The sequence below is a fragment of the Physeter macrocephalus genome, chromosome 8, assembly GCF_002837175.3.
Source record: "Physeter macrocephalus isolate SW-GA chromosome 8, ASM283717v5, whole genome shotgun sequence".
NCBI lineage: Eukaryota > Metazoa > Chordata > Mammalia > Artiodactyla > Physeteridae > Physeter > Physeter macrocephalus.
In genome coordinates, this window is record NC_041221.1 from 75,213,570 (window position 1) to 75,235,687 (window position 22,118).

The 22,118-nt window shown below is 45.0% G+C and overlaps 1 protein-coding gene across 2 annotated transcripts in view; it reads left to right on the forward strand.

Annotated features, from left to right (window-relative positions):
* The window catches only part of ARHGEF28 (Rho guanine nucleotide exchange factor 28), a 325,739-nt gene extending 320,851 nt beyond the window's left edge, over positions 1–4,888 (forward strand). For both annotated transcript variants that reach the window (XM_024122262.3, XM_024122271.3), the window contains one exon: positions 3,676–4,888. In XM_024122262.3, coding sequence (XP_023978030.1) covers positions 3,676–3,839 — 164 coding nt within the window. In that variant the 3' untranslated portion in view covers positions 3,840–4,888. The remainder of the gene's footprint in view (positions 1–3,675) is intronic.
* Positions 4,889–22,118: the final 17,230 nt, after the last annotated feature.

Genomic DNA, 22,118 nt, shown 5'->3' on the forward strand with positions numbered 1-22,118 from the left:
TGTCGATGGGCATTTAGTTGCTTCCATGACATTGTTATTGTAAATAGTGCCGCAGTGAACATTGGGGTGCATGTGTCTTTTTGAATTATGGTTTTCTCAGGGTATATGCCCAGTAGTGGGATTGCTGGGTCATACAGTAATTCTATTTTTAGTTTTTTAAGGAACCTCTGTACTGTTCTCCATAGTGGCTGTATCAGTTTACATTCCCACCAACAGTACAAGAGGGTTCTTTTCTCCACAAAAAAAGAGGTATTCTATTTTTATTTCCAGTAATTTACAGGCATTTTGATCGCAAATAAAATTAGATGATTAATTCTACTCCCCAAGAATTCTGCTTTCTGAATCAACGAGGGTTTATTTTAACAAATGTTTTTTCAGTTTAGGGTTCTATATGACGATCATCCTCTCTAGGGTAGAGCGTGTGGAAAAAGGTGGCTGACCTTGAGAAATATACAGTTGCTGTACTGGAGTCCTTTCAGGGTTGAAATGGAGTAATAAAATCAGAAATCACAGAACGGTTTCTAATTTCAAAGACAGACTGTCTGACCTTGCCTAAGTAGTTCAGGTAAAAACCAAGAAGGAACGTGGAGAAGGAAATTGAGTTCCCCTCCAGGTGACACACAAGCCCAACATTAATACATATGGAATTACAACGTGGGCCATTCATTCACTTTAGGGTACAGGAGATGTTTTTCTCCTGTATTTTTATTCTTATTTGAAAAAGTTCTGATTAAATCTCTCCCTCTACCCGCCTTATACTCACACACAAATGAAAAATCTCCCCCCATGTTTACTCTTGGTTCTTTATCTTCCTGAACTGGAGCCTACAATGTAAGATAAAAGAATTCTTTCTGAAATGTATTTGGTTCTTTGGCTCTTTTTGAACAAGTCTTCTCTTGAAACCATGAAGGGGACTTCCCAGATGCCTAGAATCACCAGTATTTTGGATTCTTTGCTGCATGTTTCATACCCCAGAGGAAGGAAACTTACATGGATTAAGGACTTCCCTTCTGCCGGGCTTTGTCACATTTGTCAGCAATCACCTCCCAACTGCCTCTTTCAGTGGATGATTGTTCAATTCTCCCTGTAGTGCTTCTTGCACCCTGGCTGGACCTTCTGTGGGCTAGGAGGCAGCGCTGTGGTTGGTGGCTTAGGTGAACTATTCTCCAGTCTGTCAGCCTCTGCTCGATGGAAGTTCTGAGGCGTGTTTTTGTTTTTTAGGTTGTATAATATTAAACATCAGTGGTTTAACTGGGAATGTTTATTTTTAGAGGTGAAATGGTTTTATTTCAATGGCTAGGAAAAGGGGTTAAAAGTGTGAAAATGTGTGGATGACCACAGACAGGCAAAGGACAGAGAACATTCTAGGTTGATCTGTATTGCCCTGATAGTGAAATCATTGCCTGGGTTTTTTTGTGTTTACCTGATTGAATGAGGGAGGTTCCTAATTTTATAGTAATTGCTCTGTCGGTTTGGAGGAGCTCAGAATGTCTTTTTCTTTCTTTTTTTGGTAAGTGACTGTTCAAAATTTGGTACTTAGGGAGGTTAAGCATTACACATCCAGGGTGTCTTAATTCTGCAAAGATGGTCAGGTCATTTCCAGCACAAGGAGAAATGGGAACCATGAGAATCTTGAGCAGATGAGCCAGGGGAAATGAGCCTCTGAGTTCAAATCTGGATTACTTCCTAGCTGCACGATGGGCAAGAATTTAGCCTGAGCCTCAGTTTCCCAATCTGTAAATTGTGCGTTACAACATTTTGAGGCTTAAGGAGATGATGACTGTAAAAGGCCTGGAACAGCTGCTGTGCCCAGAGAAGGTACCGTACACATGGTGGATTTAGAGGCATTTTCAGTAGTCATGTTTTCAGTAGCGAGTGAGAGCCCAGTATTTGAGGTACGGGATTAGGATCAACAGAACCAAGTCACCCCGATGTAAATGGATTTTTTTCTTTGTGCCCCATTGATTAACCTAGAGTTAGGGATGGCCTAAACCTTTGAGCAGAGCTGTGGAGTGCAGCCTCACCTCCTTTCCCCAGACCCTCCCTTCCCCTCCCCTCCCCTCCCCTCCTTTCCCCTCCCCCTTCCCAGTAGTCATGTTTTCAGTAGCGAGTGAGAGCCCAGTATTTGAGGTACGGGATTAGGATCAACAGAACCAAGTCACCCCGATGTAAATGGATTTTTTTCTTTGTGCCCCATTGATTAACCTAGAGTTAGGGATGGCCTAAACCTTTGAGCAGAGCTGTGGAGTGCAGCCTCACCTCCTTTCCCCCTCCCTTCCCTTCCCCTCCCCTCCCCTCCTTTCCCCTCCCCCTTCCCTCTCCTCCCTCCCTTCCATTTTCTCCCCTCCCTTCTCCTCCCCACCTCTCCCCTCCCCTCCCCTCCCCCCAGGGTCCTCCTGGGCTGGCTTTGGAGGCACAGGTCAGCTCCTCCAGGTGACCTGTGTCTACTTCCTGCGGCCCTGGCTGCCCCTCTCCCACTGGCTCTGCCTCCTATTGGAAGAAGTGATGAAAGGGGGTGTAGCAAAGGAAGCCGCATCCCTGAAGGTGGAGCCTTGTGAGGACATTTTGCTCTTCATTCCAGCCAGGCCTTGCTTCCTGTCTTTGCTAATAACCAAAGATCCTCGTCAGGAGCGTAAAAATTACAAGATTTTTGTCATCAGAGTGCTAGCAGTTATGTGTATCCATCTAAATAATAGAGGCTTTGAATAAAATGTGGCAAGGATTAGAATGACCTCTTGTTAATGACTGAAAAAAGAACAGGTGGGCCTCAGGCCTCTGCATCTTCCCCACCTGGGTTTCCATGTAGACTGCTTTTTGCTCCAACTGAAGCTGGTTATTTGTAATTTTCCCACATAGCCAAGCTTCCGGGAGGGTGGTCAGTGGAGCAATGCAGAGAATATGGTTTGCAGCAACAGCCTTGCTTTTTTTTTCAAATCAGAATCCCCCTTTGCCTTTCCTTTAAACCGTGTAATAGAGGGTTTTATCAGAAAAGGGAAAATAGGCTGTGCCCTGCTGTTGCTAGGTAACCAGAAAAATAACAAACCCAGTCAGCTGTTACCAGAACGATTTTCCCCAGGAACCTGGCTCCTTTTGCTAAGTGATTTGTGTGGTGTTAACAGATTTGCATAATGGTGAGGCTGGAGGGTCTCCATCCTTCATCTCCTTTCTCCCCTCCTCTCCCCCCATATCAGGCAAGTCCCAGGTATGTTATTTGAGTCTTCCCGATCAGTTCTTGACTTTGAGTTACTCTGAGGGAAGATGCTGTGCAGATGCAAATATGGCTTATTGCACACAGCCGGAGTAGATAACTGTATTTCTAAGACGTTGAACCCATTTTTAAAAATAACTGGGCACCCCCTTCTCAGCAGGTGCAGTGTTTGAACAGCCCACAAATGGTAACAGGTTTTTGTTTGACGGTTTTGCTGGGAGTATTTTGTAAAGGTTATTTTTAGCCACAGGAGATGTTTGTACACCTAACCAACCATTTTAGTGATTTTGATTAAATCATTAGATATCCATTTCATTCCTTTCTCACCGGACTCCGTCGTTCTCTCCGTGGCTAGCTCTATGGCCACAGCATTTCCCAGTCTTCGAGGGCTCTGACTCTGATTCATAGTTTCACCTGACTTGTAGGTCTCAAGCTGACTCTCCTGTGACCTGTGCTGTTTGTTGCAGATTTGGATCTCTCTCAGACTGCATACCCACCCCCCCAGGACTCAAATCCGCATGGCCCTCAGCTGCAAACGTTCATAGCAGAAGCAAAGCTAAATCTACAGAGAGTAACCAGACAAGATGGGGAAACTGGAGATGGAACAGAAGAAACCATTGTTTACCTCTAATTGTGTTGTTATTTTTCCAAATGAAACAAAATACTGGCATTTTGGGGAGAATTGTTTTTTCCTTTCCTGATGTGTGTGTGACTGTGTCCAAATTGCTTTAGGAGTAATGTTTAATATTTCGTGCAAGTTTATTTTGGGGGCATGAGTCTAATAATTAAATTATTGAAAACAACTCTGTTGGTATCATCATTAACTTATCACACCTAATTCCAGACTCCTGGAGGAGAAATTAACTTAGATAAGCAGAAATATGTTCAAAGTTGTTATGACCCTAGAGTAAAATTCCATATTGTATTTTCTACGGGATCATTTGGTTTTTGAAATGCCTTTTAAGATCTAGGTGAAGCACTGTGGATGGAAAGTGATATAATTGGCAAATTTTCACAATCACAGCAGCAGATTAGGGGGAGTGAACTCAGGGCCCTCAAAGGCGAGGAGGATGTGGAAAAGGACTTTTCTTTTCTTGGCTAGTCTTTGGGACATCAAAGGGGTCACTCCTGGTGGTGAGCTGTCACAGTCACCAAGCAACCGAGGTGCCCTATTTGGACCCCTGTCCTAACCAGGTGGCCACTCTGCTGTGGACACAATCTGGACTCTTGGGACCTGGGCCAGAGACTGTTCAGATGCACCTTCGTGGTCCTAATGCTTGTGGGCTTTGAAGTCATAGTTCAGCAGCATCTTTCAACACAGCGAGAGGCAGGGCCCCAGCAAGTCAGTTCGAGGTAAACTTTAGTAGCGACACTTTGCTACTGAAGTAAGACTTTATTAGCCCTTGCTTCTCTCCGCTGGCCCTGCCTCCGTCTGGTCCCAGGAGCACCAAAGACCACCACTCACGGGAAGGATCGCTGCCCAGCAGTGACTGAAGGACAAAAACTGCTCTCTCGGTGAAGCTTGCTGCCTGAATGTGCTCTTCCACAAAGGAAAACTGGCACATCTTGCTTTCAGGGTAATATGGGTCTCTGTGTGAGAAAATAAACCAGGAAATGTTTTCAGTTTGTTCTTCAGAAGTATTTGTGTATATTTTGGTCAGTGTCAATAAATATCTTTTACCTCGCTATTTTACTTTGAAATTTTAAAACTGTTTAGAACCATAGTAAAATACACATTTCACACTCAAACACGATCTCCCTTTATTAAATATGAAAATAAAGGAGCAATATTAAATTCACCCAGACTTGCAACACTTACCAGGAGGGAGCTGTGATAGGAAGAGAAAAAAATTCACCCTGATTCCATTATGGTTTTTTCCCCACTTAAGTTACCAGTGGAATAACTAACCTATATTTTCACTTGGGCAAGGCTAATCTGAGTTTTTAAAAAAACCTTTTGGGGGACACTCTTTTTTCTGACTCTTGCTGCTTCTGGCCATTTCGGTCACAATCATATTAACAGATTCAGAGACTAATTTTCACAAAATGGATAATAGCTTATTAAAATTTTAATCAGTCTCTTCATCTCCAAGATGAACTCCTAAATTATAAGGTGCATCTTCTATTCCTAAAGACATCTAGGGAGAAAGATCTATCTTCCCTCTCTCTCCAATAATGTCTATTCCAGAATTCTCTATCCTTCAAATAAAAAGCATATAGATATTTCAGTATAAATCCTTGCTCTGATAACTATAAATATCTTTCCTTTTTTCCTGACAGAGGTTATGGAAATAACCATACGTGAAAATAGGTAAAGATGTTCAAAATCCCCATGGAGTGCTTTAAAAATACACGTGCTCGGTTGATTTTCAAGCCCTGCAAACTCTGGGGCTTTGTGTAGCCACCCAGGGGAAGCTTCAGCATTATTTAATATATCTCTATTCACAGGTTCCTCTTGGTAATTTTTAAATTTAATATTATGACTTCTCAACTGAATCTAAGTGTCAGCACTTTCTTGATAAGTTCTTCCTTTTCACTTTGTCCTCGCTATATGATGAGCTCAGATCTCATGGAATTCACTCTGTGGCTCTAACAGAAATTCACTCACCTTAGGAGACAACCACCCTGTTTCTCAGCATCATAAATAAGTTTCCCTCAAAGGATATTTCCCACCGACTGAAGATCTTAAGGAAACCTTCATCCCTTTAGAGATTTGTTGCAGAAAGGAAAACAACATTTTTGCCCTGTTCCTTCCAGGTTTCATAAATTCATGTGCATCTCATTTGTAGTCCAAGCTTCTCTGCCCTTCATCAGGGCCGCAGAACTGCTGGAGTCCTTCCTGCGACACTTCCAGCCCACTCACAAATGGAGCCCTGCTCGTTCAGAAAAGGGGAAAAATAATCGCCGCAGAGGTGGTGGTGGTGATGTTGTGTGTAAGGGATATGTGAAATGAAGAAGGTGAGCAAGATGAAATCGTGGGATTAGCAAAAAGTGAAAAGGAGTATGTTTTCCTTCTTATGACCTAGGACACACCATTCAAACTCAGGATCAAACTGAAGTTATTAAGGTTCAACCATCTCAGTCTTTCTCAATGAGAGAGGCATAGCAGTAGAGTACCTATTCTGGAGCCAGACCTTCCATCTCCTGGCTGTGTCCTTGGCCTGTCACTTACCTCTCTAGGTCTTAGTTTCCTCATCTATAAAGCAGGGATGATTACCTTACAGAACTGTGAGAATTAAATGATTATGCAATGTGCTTAGAACAGTACCTGGGGCATAGTAATCACTCAACATATGCTAGCTATTATTATCATATCATAAGCTCTTTTAATAATTGGTCAGCCTGGTCCCAGTCCTTAGGCAGGTTGCTCCTGCACAGCCAGAAACAGTGAATAGAGGGGTCAGGTGCCTGGAGATGGCTAGCTGTAAGAGTGGACTAAGGCTTCATAAGGTTAGCTTTCAACTCATTTGCATCTCTAAACCTCCATTCAACTCATTCAATAAACATTTATTGACCCTCTGCTAAAGGCGAAACAATCTGTTAGGAAGCATGTAAAGATGAACATGCCTGCAAATTGTTGGAAAGGACAAACACATGAACAGATAACTGAGAAATACAGATCACCATAGGAGCTCAGAGAAAGGGCATGTTGGGGCCAGTAATATGTGGAATGAAGGGAGTTGTCCTAAAGTAGAAGATGCCTGAGGCTTGAAATATACGTAGAGTCAGAGGGTGTGGAAGAGACATTCCAAGTAAGGAGGGAAACCCAAGCAAAAGTCCAGAGACACAAAAGAAAAGACCACTGGAGTTCATATTTGGAGGTACTGCAGAATGTGTTCCTCCCCTCTGGATCAAGGTGTCCAGAGAGAAAATCCATCTATCTCGGACTCTTCCAAGCACTCTGGTACAAGTGGTGGGAAAACATGGAAGTGTCTCTCTCAGCTTGGTAACCGATAAGGTTCCATAGAGAGCTGGATTATGGAGGACTGCTGAAACCCTGGAGAAGCATTAGTCAAATCCATTTCACCTGCCTTCACTAATCAAGGTCATCTACAAAAGACTTGCCTGTCCTCCAGGTGGCACGGAGCCTAAACAAGATGTTTGCCCCAGTTGTTCTCCGGGAATTGGAGTCAGCTGTGTCTAGTTGGAGCTGCGCTGGTTAAGACTGGATAGGACCAGGACTCTCCAACTGGGCATGTGTGAGTGTCCGCTCCGTGACCTTTTGACGTCAGGGGGTTGAAAACTCCACCCTCAGAGCGTGCCAAGCGCCTCCGTTTTAGAACGTGCAGAGCCCTGGAGCTTAGTTACACCTGAGCGGAGCCATGATTACCGCAGATTTTTCCAATCCTTTCCCCACGCTCCCCACGCCTTTGCCGGCCCTGCCTCTTTGTTTGTTATCCCATAAATATCCCACCCCCTAAGGCCTTTGCTTTTCCGGGAGGTGGATTTGAGATGCGCTCTTTCGTGCTTCTCCCTTGGCTGCCTTCCGAATAAGCCCTCTCTTTGCTGCAAACCTCGGCGTCTCAGCATTTTGGCTTGCTGAGCGCTGGGCAAAATGAAGACGCCATGTCCCCTCACCCTTCCACATCCACCTCCACCATAAAGCAACTGGGTTCTGGTCAAATGGCCAGTTGGGTATCTACCTACTGATCCTAAGCCACAAGAAACCAAAAGTAAAGGGGTTCCCGGGGGCTACCTGAAGATGCTTATTGGAAGAGAGGGAGCAGAGGTTTAAGCAGAGGAATAAAGTGGTGATGGGGAGGGAAAAAGTCTCACTTTGCTCTTCTGCTTTATTTGCTCTTCTGCTTTATTTTCTTATCTCTGTTTCAGTAAAGTTTTCTTCCTAAGGTTTTATCTTATCTTTCCTTTGGAACATATTCCTGTTTTCTCCTTTTACCTGACTCTGTGGGGTTTCTATATATTAGATGAGACAGCCACCTCTCCAGATTTTGCAGGATTGCTCTTGTTGTAGGAGATGAACCTTATTGTTCAAACCTGCCCTAGCTTTTGGTTATCTCCCAAACCTTCGTGATCTCCCGAGCGGCGTATTTTATTTTTCGTGGCTCCCAGTGTTTGAGGTGTGCCAAGACCTATCAGTGTCCTAAAGGTGGGCAGGGGGACCTCAGTCAGCACCTAGGTTTAGGCTGTTTACGAAGCCAGACCCTCAGGCAGCAGCTTTAAAATATATAAATACCGTAAAATATATACAGTGCTATGGGAACGCAAGCAAAAGCCCTGCTGGCCAAGAGAGCCGGGCGATCTGGAGGTGTCCTCTGGACGACAGTTGCAAAAACTAGGGCACCAGAAGAGTGTATCACCTCCTTTCTGGGGGTTACCGGTGAGCTGGAGCCAGGCAGAGGGAGGGTGCAAAGATGCCGGCATCCCTGCCTCTGTTCCCCTGGGCTGCAGCTGCAAAAACCTGGGGCACCCCTGTGGGAGATGCTACTGCAGGGAGAGGGGAGTCGGCTTTAGGGAGGCGCCAGCCGGAGGGGAGGCAGCACCTGCAGAGGGTAAAACCACTGGACTCCACTGGCTTTAGGGAGTGCCAGTGTCTCCATCCCCATTCCGGAAAAGTACGGGGCTCCGCCCTGTAGGCCGAGGCTTTAAGATCAGCACATGAGTCTCTTTCACGTAAAGTCTGTGCGCTTCTCAAAGGGCTGCTTCTGCACCGGGCCCTGGAGAGAGTGAGGCTGAAGCTCTTTAAAAGCTGGTGCTCAGGTCCCTACAGCCCTTTGGGTCTTGGGGTTGTGAGCCCCACTGGTTTTCAAGCCAGGTGTTTGGGGGACTTGTCTCAAGTGCTACTATCAAAAATTGGGGTGCCTGATATGAGGGATAAACGCTTTGTTCCTTGGGGAGAAGCTTGTGAGTTCCATCCAGATGGTGGGTTGCCACGCTGGGGGTGTAGGGTGAGACCACATCTCAGCCTCTCCTACTCGCCTCCGTGTGGGCCTTTTCTTGTTTTCTGATGTGGTGGAGCTGTTTTGCTAGTCTTTAGGTCTTTTTCAGAGAAAATTGTTCCATATGCTCCTATAGATTCGGGGTGTCCAGGGGAGGAGGTGACTACACGGGATCTTCCTATATCACTATCTTGACCACCGCCTGCCTTTTTTTTTATCAGCTTTATCCCTCACCCCATCTTCATCTACCACTTAAGGCTTTGTGGAAAAGAAGAAGGAGTAGAGAGGACACATGGAAGGAAGATTCCACAGTGATCTTGTGATTACCACCAAGAGTCCACCATGTTCTTTCCCGACAGCCTGTCAGGCACAGAGCTCCCTCTACTAAGAGGCAGTGAAAGGGTACGGAAAAATCAGACTTGGGCTTTGCTTACTGAAATTCCCTAGGGCCGCAGGGTCACACAACGGCCACTTACATTGTCTGGATTTGCTCGTGGAATCCAGCGTGAATGGGATCTCTTGGAGTTGCACAATCCTGCAACCTTGCTTCTGAGCTAAGTTCCCTTATCGATGAAAGGGGATAATAATAGCCATGCCTTGCAGGGCTGTTGTGAAAACTAGATGAGTTAAGCCTAGTACAGTAAATGCCACACGGTAACCACTCTAAAAATGATAGCAGGGCTTACATGCTGGTGATAGGGGTAGGAGAAAGGAGAGCTTGAGCTTGCTCAAGAGCTAAATTAGCTGGGGCATCACTGCTTCAGTTTTTCACAGCCCATCTTCCTTTGCCCTGGGAGATGTCCATGATCTAACAAAGCCTGCCATGATGCTGCCCTCAGAGTAAGAGCTTCATGAGACTTATTCAGTTGAGGGGATGAGCGGATGAACAGGAGCCTTTGGAAATCTGAGATCAAAGAGGCGACAGAGCTAGAACCCTGATCCTGCTTCCATTTCTTTGCCTCTGGCTTGTGAGTTCAAAGCCATTCCTTTAAGCTGGTGATTGAATATTGTTTTGGGTGAAGTAACTTGAAGGGGGACCATGGTTCAGTAGTTTTGTAGAAGCTTCATGGCTGAGAAACTTCAACATGCCCTTAATCGAATCCTAGTCTTTTTGTTGTTGTTGTTGTTGTTGTTTTTGCGGTACGCGGGCCTCTCACTGTTGTGGCCTCTCCCGTTGCGGAGCACAGGCTCCGGACGCGCAGGCTCAGCGGCCGTGGCTCACGGGCCCAGCCGCTCCGCGGCAAGTGGGATCCTCCCGGACCGGGGCACGAACCCGTGACCCCTGCATCGGCAGGCGGACTCTCAACCACTGAGCCACCAGGGAAGCCCTTTTTCTTAGTCTTTTTTTTCTTTTTTTAATCGAATCCTAGTAATCTGCCTGCCAGTAAAACTCTCTGGAGAGAGGAAAGTCAGAAGTGTTAGTTACAACAGCCAAAAAGCTCATAGAGACAGTTGTCTGCGGACGAAGAATGAACTTGGTGAGAAACAAGGATTATACTTTCTTTGCTAATTTCACTAGATACCATAGTTACATTCGAGAACTGGCCCTTATTCCTGCAGGAGCCCGCAGCCCTCCCTTCCCCAATGACTCCTCTTGCGTTCAGTTTGGAGATACATCATCCCCAGGGCCAATGTCCCCAGGCTCCGCAGAGTTCAGTCACTGGGGAAGGTTCCGGAAGTTCCCCTTCTTGTTCAGAGGCTCAACTGGGTGCCCCAGTGTATATCATAGAAGGGGTCTGATTTGTCTACTAAAATGAGTTTTGATTTACCCAAGAGTTTGTCTAAATTCTTTTCTTCTCCCTCCTCAGTGGGTTTTGGGTTGTTTCCCTTTCACTGCTTCCTTCTTTGAATCGGCAAAGGAGCTGGAACTCTGATGAGTGGTTTACTTCTTGTTAGCAACCCAAGTTAAACATTTAATGACGGAGCTGGTATGGACTGAACCGCTACTTGGGGGTAAATGCCTGGCTTCACTTGTCCATGCTCTCTTTACCACCGCACCCCACAACACCATATGTAAGGTCTGAGCAGGTTTTCTGGGGAGTTGTCAGTGTTTCTTTTTACTTATCGCTAACGTAACAGCTTCAAATATAAACGCAAATACAGCCAGCGTCAAGGAGAGCATCTGTAGAGGCCATGGAGCTAAAAGAGACTCTCAGAAATGTGCTTGACGTTTCCCTTGGCAGCGTTCTAGCCCCTTGGAAAGGCTCAGTGAACCTCTCTGCTGCTGGCAAGCTCTAATTTGGGAAAGAAGTTGGCAGGTGCCCGCAAAGAACAATAGGCTTTTAATTAAGGTCTGTAGGGCCAGAAGCTCAGGAAGCCCCCCTCCTGATGAATTTCTTTTTAACACTTGCATTTCTTCAAACTGCCCTACAAACAATAACTGTATGCTCCATCAAGGTAACTGAGGTCATTAATCTTCTGTAGCACAGGAATTTCTTGTAACATAAAGGCAGTAATGGGAATTTTTTTTTTTTTTTTTGCAATACCTTGAAAAATTAGTGTTAACTTGTGTTCCCGGTTGAGGCAGTTGATTTTACTAAGGTGATGCTGAATATGATCTCATAACTTGGTCTTTCCACGCAAACACCCTCTGTGCAAAGTTCTCATTATATCTGACACTAGAATTAATGTAAACGTGTTTCGGTAATGGCCGTATTTTGAGTCACTCAGGGGAAGATTTCTGCATGCAGAGACTGAGCCTGCTAAGCACCGTTGCTATGGAGACTGTGAGAGTTGGATTAATTAAGGCCTGAACAGATGTTGTGAAGTGTGCCGAATGCACTGTTTTCTGCTAGTAATTAAAGAGGGTACGTGTGTACGTGAGAGAGGAGAAAAAATACAGACAATCAGAGACAAGGCAGTCAGACAGATAGATGTGCTTGGCACTGGACACGTAACATTTCCTCTGGTAAAACTAACCGCTGCTCAATCTGCTGACACTACTCTATTTTCTCCTTCACCCACGCCAGACAGAAGAATTGCTTGAAATGGACAAGTGGTCCATTCATGCTTCCTTTCTTTGGTCTGATTTATAAGAGGTATAGGAATATACAAAAACATGTTCTTGGATCTGTGGGTTCAAACAACCCATCTTTCTGAACACTCAAAAATCAAACTGGACTGTGTAAATGGTTAACTACCTGGCAGGGAGGCCAAGCGTGTGGATTGGAGCTATATTAATTGTCCAACCTGCCAGGCGTAGTGTCATCAGTGACTTGTCAGCCAAGAAAGAGACTGGCTGCCCAATGCCATGGAGAAATTGTCACGGGAATGCCTTCTAGATTAGAAAGTAAATGAAACATCAATCTAGTTCAGGTTTGATGTGGAGGATATTTGATTGTTTCAGTTGGAACTAAATGTTGATTTTTAAAAGCTTTGCATTTCTGTTGTCACTTGAATGATATTAATGTTAGGTCGAGGTCCAAGTTCAGCAAATTAGGTTCCATCTGAATCCTGCTTAGTGGCCCCGAAGATGAGTGGTGTCCCCACGTTGCATCCCCCCGGTCAGCAGGAAGGAGTTGATGGGCTGAAATCATCCTAAGATTTTTCTGCTGGACTGGCAGCAGTTTGACTAGAACTGGTATCTTTTGAAGCGTGATCAGTTTTTTTCTTTGTCTGCAAGCTGTGGGGGCAGTGTTGTCTGAAAATGGGAATCAGAGCATCACACACAGAGGTGCTTGTTTCCTGGGGGATAGTGTCCTAGCGTCTTAGTGGCCAAACTCAGCTTCTTCCCATTCCTAGAGTGTGGAGCTGAGTCAGAATGGGATGATGTAACAGGGCATTGCAGGGCAGGGGTGGGAAGAAAGGGAGGCAAGGGAGGAGAGGGAGAAAAGAGAGAGAGAGAGAATGACAAAGCTGTCTCATCCAATGTGAGGTAGGTGTCTGATCATATACGTATGCCTCTAAAGAGTCAGACATCCTCTACCCCAACCCCTGGTGTACCCTTTACCCAGTTTGGCTGTGCCACTGAGAACAGCCTGGTTCTGTCTATGAGTGGGGCCGTTTCTTTTCTTTTTTGACGAGGTGAAGGCTGCAGGTGGCAATCTTAGTGAAGGTCAGACACCTTACGGTTGTGTGCCCTTGAGAGCTCTAGAGATAGGGGAAGAGAAACAAATTGGATCAGTGTGAATTTATCATCATCTGGGGGGAAAATGCAAGTACACATCTTCCTTTCTGTATTGTCCTCTCCAGACGTGACGTGTGGTTCATTCACCCTTAAACTTGATTGTTGAATCCATTTGTATTTTCCACTTTTCCTCTTATTTGAGGATTATCTCCATTTCTCTCATGGGAGATAGCACTACTGAGGCTACAGAAACAGAAAGGATTAGGATTTGCCTTTTGAATCAATTGTGGTTTGTTTCTGTCTCTGGTCATTAAGGAGGAAAATGACATTTAAAAATATAATTGTCTTTTTTTTCCCTCCCCAACGCATATAAAGGGAAAAAATATATTCTGGGTAATTTGTTTACTGAAAAAGAAAGAGAGATGGGAGAAAAACCACAACAGTGGTTTGACGCCTTTGGAGGGACATCTGTTAGGTGCTTTAGTACAAGAGCAACAATGGAAACCTTGAAACAAATAAAAATAGAGCCAGTATTGGGAGTTCGGGGAAAATTTACTTTTCCCCTAACTCATCAAATTTTGAGAAAGTGTTTTATTCTTGTTACCTGTTAATATGTATTCTTTCCGTGTGTGTGTACATCGCGGTCACTTCAATATACCTGCTGCCCCAGCAACAAACTTTACTATTTGCCTTCTATTGTGTCCTGCCCTATGTTAGTATGAGGCCAAAAGAACCCAACTGCCACAATGCTGCAGACACAGTCCACAACCCCGGCAAGCCAGGAGGACAAGAAGCATACAGAGCTTCTTGTATTTCTTCCTAAGCCAGTGGCCAGGGGTCCAGGATTTAGGTCCTCTCTGTCATCCACCCACCAACTATTCATCTAACAAAGTCAGTGAGCATTGGCTGTGCCCAGGACTCTTCTTGACATGGGGTCACCACCAGATGTCTATTCTAAGATATCTGCCCACCAGCGGGGCACCATTTATGGAGCCAGATGAGACCTCTATCTACAGCAAGAGAACAATATAGTTCAAGCAGCATCACAGAGTGGTGAATCCCAGCAACGAAATGAGCAACCCAAGCACACGGTTTTAGGAGTCAAGTGAGGAGAGACTTTGTGGGCGGGTGGGTATTTTGGTTGGTTTTTGTCCGATGTGAGGGTTTTGAAAGTCTCGATTTAGTCTCATCTCACCCAGAGCATACCACAGCTCGGGAGGTGTTTGGAAATGAGTGGAAGGTTTTCCGGTTGTCACCATAACTGGGAAGAATTATTAGCTTTTAGCGAAGAGGAGGAGCAGGGACGCTCAGATGCCGCAGTGGGTAGGATCGTCCTGTAAGGACAGTTGTCACCTCCAAAAGCCCACCGAAAAGCCAGCTTTTTAGAATATTTTTTTATTCACAATGTGAATTCAAAGGTGGGGAAGCATTTAGAAATCTTTCATACAGGCTGAGAGGTGACTATTTCATAGATACTCGTATCTGGAGCACCTTGATTTTTAACCAGAGTTCAGATTTTTAAGGAGCGTATCATGAAGATTCAAAGAGGAATTTTAAGGCAAGCGTTCTTAGAGAAATCGTTTCCTTAACGTTGTCAACCCCAAAGTGAAAGACGAGACCGACCCAGCAGCGAAGTTAACGGGGCTCTGACATTTTTATAAAACACATTCTAACTTTAGCTGACATTTAAATTAAAAAGCCCAGCAGTGTAGCAGGGAGCTGATGGATTTGGAAAGCATGGATATGAGATAATGAGGGCTCTGCTATGCTTTTCGTGGTGAGGGCTAATAGGTGATCTATTCCTGGCTAGAAACAAAGGAGATGAGGCACTTTCTGCATTTGCACTGCAGGAATTTGCATCCCATTGAGGCTAAAAGTCACTCAAATACTGCTTTCCTTCTGTTCACTCTAGCATATCCTTATATTAATCTTGATAATGAACAGGAAAAAGACCCTGGTAGGCATTTCTTGTGTCAAAGACACTAGTGGTTACTGTCTTAAATTTCCCAGTGTGCTTTGGACACACCAGCCCTGTAGGCAGACAGGCAAAAATTGGTTCTGTATGTGGGTTGGTCCTGCTTTGACCTGCCACATGTGGGAGGTTTGAGAAGCTCAGGTCAGAAAGCTAAACCAACCCACCCTCATTTGCAAACTTGTCATCCGTTTTGGGAAGAGTGCTGCCTTTGGGCTGCCCCGAGGTTCCGTGTGACCAGAAGGCGGACTGGGAAGAGGCAGGGACAGAGAGCAGGCCTTGGGCCCTCCTTGATTGACGCAACTCTCGTGCTTCCGTTTCCCCCATCCATAAGATGGTCTCACTCTCGTGCTTCCGTTTCCCCCATCCATAAGATGGTCTCATAAAATTCGCCCTCTCACTGAAGATTAACGAAGTGAGACTTGTAAAGGACTTTACGTCAGGGATCAACTCAAGATACTTCTAAATCCTTTGGAATGAGACCACACTAGGGGACACTTATCTGGAAGCCAGGTTGACAGGGGCCTTCTGGAAGCCCAATAAAAATTAACAGGAGAAGAGAACCCTTAGTCTCCTTTCAAAAGAAGTAGGTGCTCATTTCATTTTGCTAAACAGAGATAAAAGCACAAGATTGCTGTCCTAAGAGTCACGTCAATAGACACAGAATTTGATTGACAATGAGGTTTGTCCTTCTAATCAGATCCCATTCATTGCTCTAAATCAACTTCAGTTCTGACTCTTGTTAAGAAGCCATTGACTCCCCAAATTGGAGTGATAATTTGCCACCAAATATGGCTCCTTGTCCTTCCTTTGAGAGGATATGCTGCTCCTGAACATGAAAAAAGAATACACACACACACACACACACACACACACACACACACACACACACACACACACATACTATTCCCTTAGAAACAACAATGGCAAAAAAGAGTGAAGTATCAACAATGGCAAAAAAGAGTGAAGCAGCACAGTCCCTATGGTCCTTGAAATGTGGTGTATATTATCCTAATTGGACATTTTCTAAACAGATCTATGTGGACTAACTCTTGGGGTATATTATATTAATTAAATAATTATATTAATTAAATATTTCTCCAAGGAGCAAATTATTATTTATGTGCTTCTTAAGTTGGTTGCTGTTGAACTGTATCTGAAAACAAACTCTTTCTTCCTTGATTTTTCCCTCTGGGCAGCTTAATGAAAGACAAGGGTCCATCAACATTGCTTAAGGAACTGAAAGAATTGTGTGCTAATTGCCAGAGGCTCTGCGTGCTGGCTGGCAGCTTCATGCAGCCCACTGGGGCACGAGTCTCCCAAACCTTGCCTGCAGAGAAAGAAAGGGCTTTGGGGGACTGTGGAATTCTAACAACTGCCTCTGACAAGCCTGCTGATGGACTCATCTGGGCAACCTCAGGTTACAAATGGGCATCTAGGAATGGCTGACATAAATTCAGTGAGTGGAATTTCATTGCTGGTCCTGCTTATGCATGGTGTCAGGGTTTTCCCCGCTGATGCAGGCATTTTGCCTCTTGATACATTCAACTGTTACGTTGAAGTTCCAAAGTACTCCTCCAGGGGGAGCAATCTGAAGGTGCCAACTAAGCACTTTGGGGGTGCAGAGGCCAGGTGATTTAAGGTTAATTCATCCCAAACTAATTAGATGGGAGTTCATCAGCTGGAATGTGCCAGAGAGAATCCTAGCCTTGTAGAAAGAAATTTAGCCCCGTCATTTTCTCCATTTCGTAGAAACAGTTTAAATAGGATACAGTAGAACCAGTAGGCCTTAACAGATCTAAGGTGAGTACAAAACACAGTATGAAGTAGCGGTGATAAGCCTGGGTTCTAGAGTCAGACTACGTCAATTTGAAGCCTGAGGCTACTGCTGACTACTTGTATGAACTTAAGTGAGTTATTACACTTCTGTGGCTCAGTTTTTCATTTGTCTGTTTGGGTAATAATGCCTACCTCATAAGGTTATTTTGAGGTGTATACAAAGCTCTTAGAACAGTGCCCTGTACACAGGAGACCCCCAGTAGACTTCCATGATTACATTAATAGCCTTTACTGGAGCTTGCTTTCAGATACTTCATTTGTATCACGGCATTCACCATCCCCATTACTCCCTTGAAATGACTTTTATTCATAGGTTTTCTTTATCTGAGAAGTTAAAAGTGGGTGGCAGACCCCTCATTAATTCTCACAACATCATCAAGAAGTAGAAAAGAGAACGAGTATAAGCCACTTGCCCACAGTGGAAAAGAGAAGAGGTTCCTCTAATAGCATCATTGTCAAAGATGGGGAAATGATGCTGTATATACCTAGGTGGTCATGAGCTGGCTGGTTCTCTGGATTTTCATAACCCCTCTCTTTTCACCATGGCATCACGTTCATGAACTTAGTGACTTCCCCTGGGAAGTGCTGATGGTCGGTCATTCACCACCCCCGAGAGGGAAGATAAAGGGAAGAGGATGGAGAGACCTCAAGCTGTTGTCACTTGAGAGATACTTAAGTATGACCTTTTTTGGTTTTCCACTCAGGAACTGCTGCTAGAGTCACCACAGAAGCCCACAGAGCCAAAGGGAATGGCATTTGCCATGGCTTTGGTAAAAAGCTACCTCTCAGGCAAGATGCTAATTTTAGTAGGAATATGACCTTCTTGTCCCAGCATATTACATGTAATCAACAGGGATGGGACTCTGGTGGTTAAACGCACTTGCCCAAGACTAATTCAGTTTCAATCCATTTCTCTGAACCAAGATTAATACAGCCCAGAGTAGACTTGGAGAGAAAGGAGCCATTTCCCAAAGGTAGAGGTTTCTGGATGCCTCATGTTTAGGTATCACAGAAATTCCTATTGGGTCTGTCTTCTGACCCAGTGGATTCTCAGGTACAATTTGTTGGGCCCAGTGTGATGGGGTGTTGAATGAGACATAAAATCCCCTGAGTCTCTTCAGCTGGATTAGAGGCCAACTGGGTCTAGCTCTAATGTTCTTCTTGGGCTTGAACTTGTTCCCACAGACTCCGTAAAGGAGACCATTTTGAATCCACAGGTTATACACTATCAAAAGAAAAAAGATACCAGAAACTTGATTGACTCATTAATTGAACCCAGTACCTTTTCCCAAGCCAGCAATTCCAACAGAACCATTTGGATGTTATAGGGTCCAAAATTTTATTTTTCTTGAACCAAAGTGAAATTGTCCCATGGCCCTTGTTACTTCTGCCCAGCACGCCCATGTCACGATGGTGTATTCTTAGCTCTCTTAGCTGCTTCCGTGTTACCGCTGTGGTCTGTTTGTGCAGCGTGGGTCACCCCACACAAGCTGAGCTGATAAACTCTGCCGATCTCAATGCAGAGAGTAAGCCACAGGAGGCAACTTAGGAGCCTGGGAGGTATAGAGCCGGGAAGATGAAAGAGAGGAGCAGGCCTTTGATGTTTCCTGAAGAAAGTTGACATGTTGGTGCCGATTTTTCTGCAAGATGACATAACATGATTCCCAGAGCAACATGTAATCTGGCTGCAGTGGGGTTGGTGTCACTCAACTTCCTAATGGGACAAACAGCAGACAGACCAGGCTCAGCCCAACGCCTGCAGACATTTCGTCCTCAGCTGTACCCAGTGGGTGCTTGTTGGCTCTTTGCACCAAGTTCTGAAACCCATCTGTATCTAGAAGGAAACATTCTCTCTTTGCTTCTGTGTGACCCTTCTACTGAAACCAATTAATATTCTCCTTCATAAGAGCCATTTGATGTCCTAGAAACCTAATAAGTCTTTTTAATTAAAACAAGCTATTTTATTTTGAACGAGAAACAACCTGCCAAGAATTCCCCTCCAACCTCTGAAACCCAAAAACCACGGGCAAAGTAAGAATTCCAAGACCCAGCCAGATAGCCTCCCAGATTTGCCTGCCACGAAACAACCAGCCACCTAACAAAACTGGCCAGTGGCTGGCAGCACAGTAAATCCAGGACCTCCAGGCAAGACAAGTCCTAGAATCTGGATGGGAGATGGGTCCATAGACGGAAGATAGGAGGGCGTGCTTATCTACTGTTCTCTTCCTATACAAGAGTTGCTGTGGCTTCGTGCTGGGAGCTGGAATTCGTGCGCAGGCCTGGGTCAGAATAGAGATCCAATCAGCATGTAAGGACTACTATCTATTGATCACTCACGACTTGTTATGTGTTGTGCTAACATGTCACAGGCTGTATTTCTGCAGGTACTGTTATTATCCTCAGATAATCGATAAGTAGGCTGAGGTTCAGAAAGTTTGAGTGATTTGCTCAAGGTCATCCAGTGGTAAAGGTAGATTCATTCAACCACGGTCTGGCTGACTTCAAAGCCTGGGCATGGTTTTAAACGTATGCTCCACTCCTGCTTGAGTTAGATGGAGATAAAACAGCTCACTGAGGGCCGCATACTACTCGGCATCAAAAGCATTTCATATGTAGTGAGGTGGATGGACCTAGAGTCTGTCATATAGAGAGAAGTAAGTCAGAAAGAGAAAAACGAATACCGTATGCTGACACATATAGATGGAATCTAAAAAAAAATAAAGGTCGTGAAGAACCTAGGGGCAGGACAGGAATAAAGACGCAGACCTACTAGAGAATGGACTTGAGGACACAGGAAGGGGGAAGGGTAAGCTGGGAAAAAGTGAGAGAGTGGCATGGACATATACACACTACCAAATGTAAAATAGCTAGTGGGAAGCAGCCGCATAGCACAGGGAGATCAGCTCGGTGCTTTGTGACCACCTAGAGGGGTGGGATAGGGAGGGTGGGAGGGAGGGAGACGCAAGAGGGAAGAGATATGGGAACATATGTATATGTATAACTGATTCACTTTGTTATACAGCAGAGACGCAGGAGGGAGGGGATATGGGGATATATATATGTATAGCTGATTCACTTTGTTATACAGCAGAGACGCAGGAGGGAGGGGATATGGGGATATATATATGTATAGCTGATTCACTTTGTTATACAGCAGAAACTAACACACCATTGTAAAGCAATTATACTCCAATAAAGATGTTAAAAAAAAAAAAAAAAGCGTTTCATGTATGTCCAGGACTACCTGCCCAGTGCTTGTTCTTAGTGTTTTACTATCAAATTTAATTCCAAAATGTTTATTCCTAAAAACTATGGATAATAATAGCTAATGTTTATTAAGCATTTACCAGGTATGAGACATTAAGCCAAGCACCTTAAAATCTGTGACTTCATCGAATCACTTCAGCACGGGAGGTGTTATCTCCATTTTACAGAGCAGACAACTGAGGCTTGGAAAAGTAATGTAAACTGTCTAAGCTCTTGTGATGTCAGGTTGAATCATATAACACTGCCATTTGTGTGTCAAAACCAACCAAATGGTAGGTCAACTTTAACCAGCAAAACTCGGACTTGAGTCCAGGTCTGTGCCCAGCTAACGAGCAAAGGAATAGTCTATGGGGGGAAGCTGGACTCAACTGTCCTTGGCATCTCTTAGAAACAATGCCTCAGATCAGGGAGTAATAAACCATCAGAAACCCCTTGTGGCTTTACAGTGCCTGAACCTATATATTGTTCTAGAATGAACAGACACAAAATATGCTTGGGACGTTGTCTAAGTGGTGGAATTTAAACTCAGCCCTTGGTTATCTTGCCACACCCCCTACCCCCGTCTTCTTATTGTTTTCCACTTGAGTCCTTCCACTTCCCTTCAACTCTGCTCTGTTTCTGCCTCCCGATTCCTGTCCTTGGATTCCCCTCAATCCTGTGCTTCTCCTGTCGTGACTTGTTTTGACCCGGCTCCTCTGGATTGGCCCTGCGCGTTGGGTTGTTCCGTGTGACTCATCCCCTCGCTTGGTTGCCACCTCTCACTCACTCTGGGCCTATGTGCTCCCGCTCTCCGTTTAACCCTCTGCGGCTTCTGTCTCTCGCTCTCGGGCCCAGCCCTACCTGGGCAGCTCTTCACCCTGCGGCTGCCCTTGACGTTCCCTTTAGTTCCCAGTTTTCCATACCAGCCACTTTTCTCTTCCAGATTCCAGGTGATCCAGCTTTCCCCCCTGTGCCCCCAACCCAGCATGGGGCTGGGGCAGGACAGACGTAGAAGGTGTTGGGGATAAGTTCGGAGGAGGTGGGAAAGTGAGCTGCCTCTGTATGGTGCCCACGAGTAGGAGGGGCTCTTCAGAGAGTGGGCAACTCTGGCAAAGGCCATGAGAAGCTGGTGGCTGTGATTTCAGGAAAAGGACAGCTGTGGTGATGAAAGGGTATGATGGGGTGAGGCCAGTGGGGCGGAATGCAAGAATTAGGTTCTTTTGGCTACCCAAGCATGTGAATCACTTAGAAGCTTAGATCTCAGAGGAAACCACGAACCAGGCAAAAGAAGCAAGCAGGTGATGCCCTGAGAAGAAAGGTGGTAGGAGGAAGAAGTTGATTCCCACAGTTTTAACTAAGAAGGAGGATGTATTAGGTCTTCCTTTTCCTCTGAGCAGTGGTGGTGACTCGGGGTGGGACAGAATGGCATACAGAAGGGGAGGTCAACTGTTTTTCCTCCCTCCTCATGGACCTCGTTTCTTCTTCCTGGCCAGCCCGGGCATTTGGCTTCATCTGTATGGGCCAGCTCATTAAAGGGATGAAAAATTTTTAAAGATCTGGGAACAAGGACCCAAAAGAAAGTGATGCTGCTGAAAGATATTAGTGGAGAGAAACCAATCAGCTTTACAGGAAAGTAAGAAGGGTCTTAGTAGACGTATTTGACATGATTGGGAGGTGGCTAATAGGAAACCGCAAAGCGTTGTGTCGGCTTACCTCAGGCTTTTTAATACCTGGCAGCTGTAGGTCTAGGCAATTGACCTTCTACCTGTTTAAAGACAAATTCAACAAGGAAAGCCCTTTGCCTACAGTTCACTCATTCTTGCCTTCTATGAGGTATAACTACGTGGATAGCTTGCAGTTGTACCACTTGGGCATCGCTGTGAAAGGAGT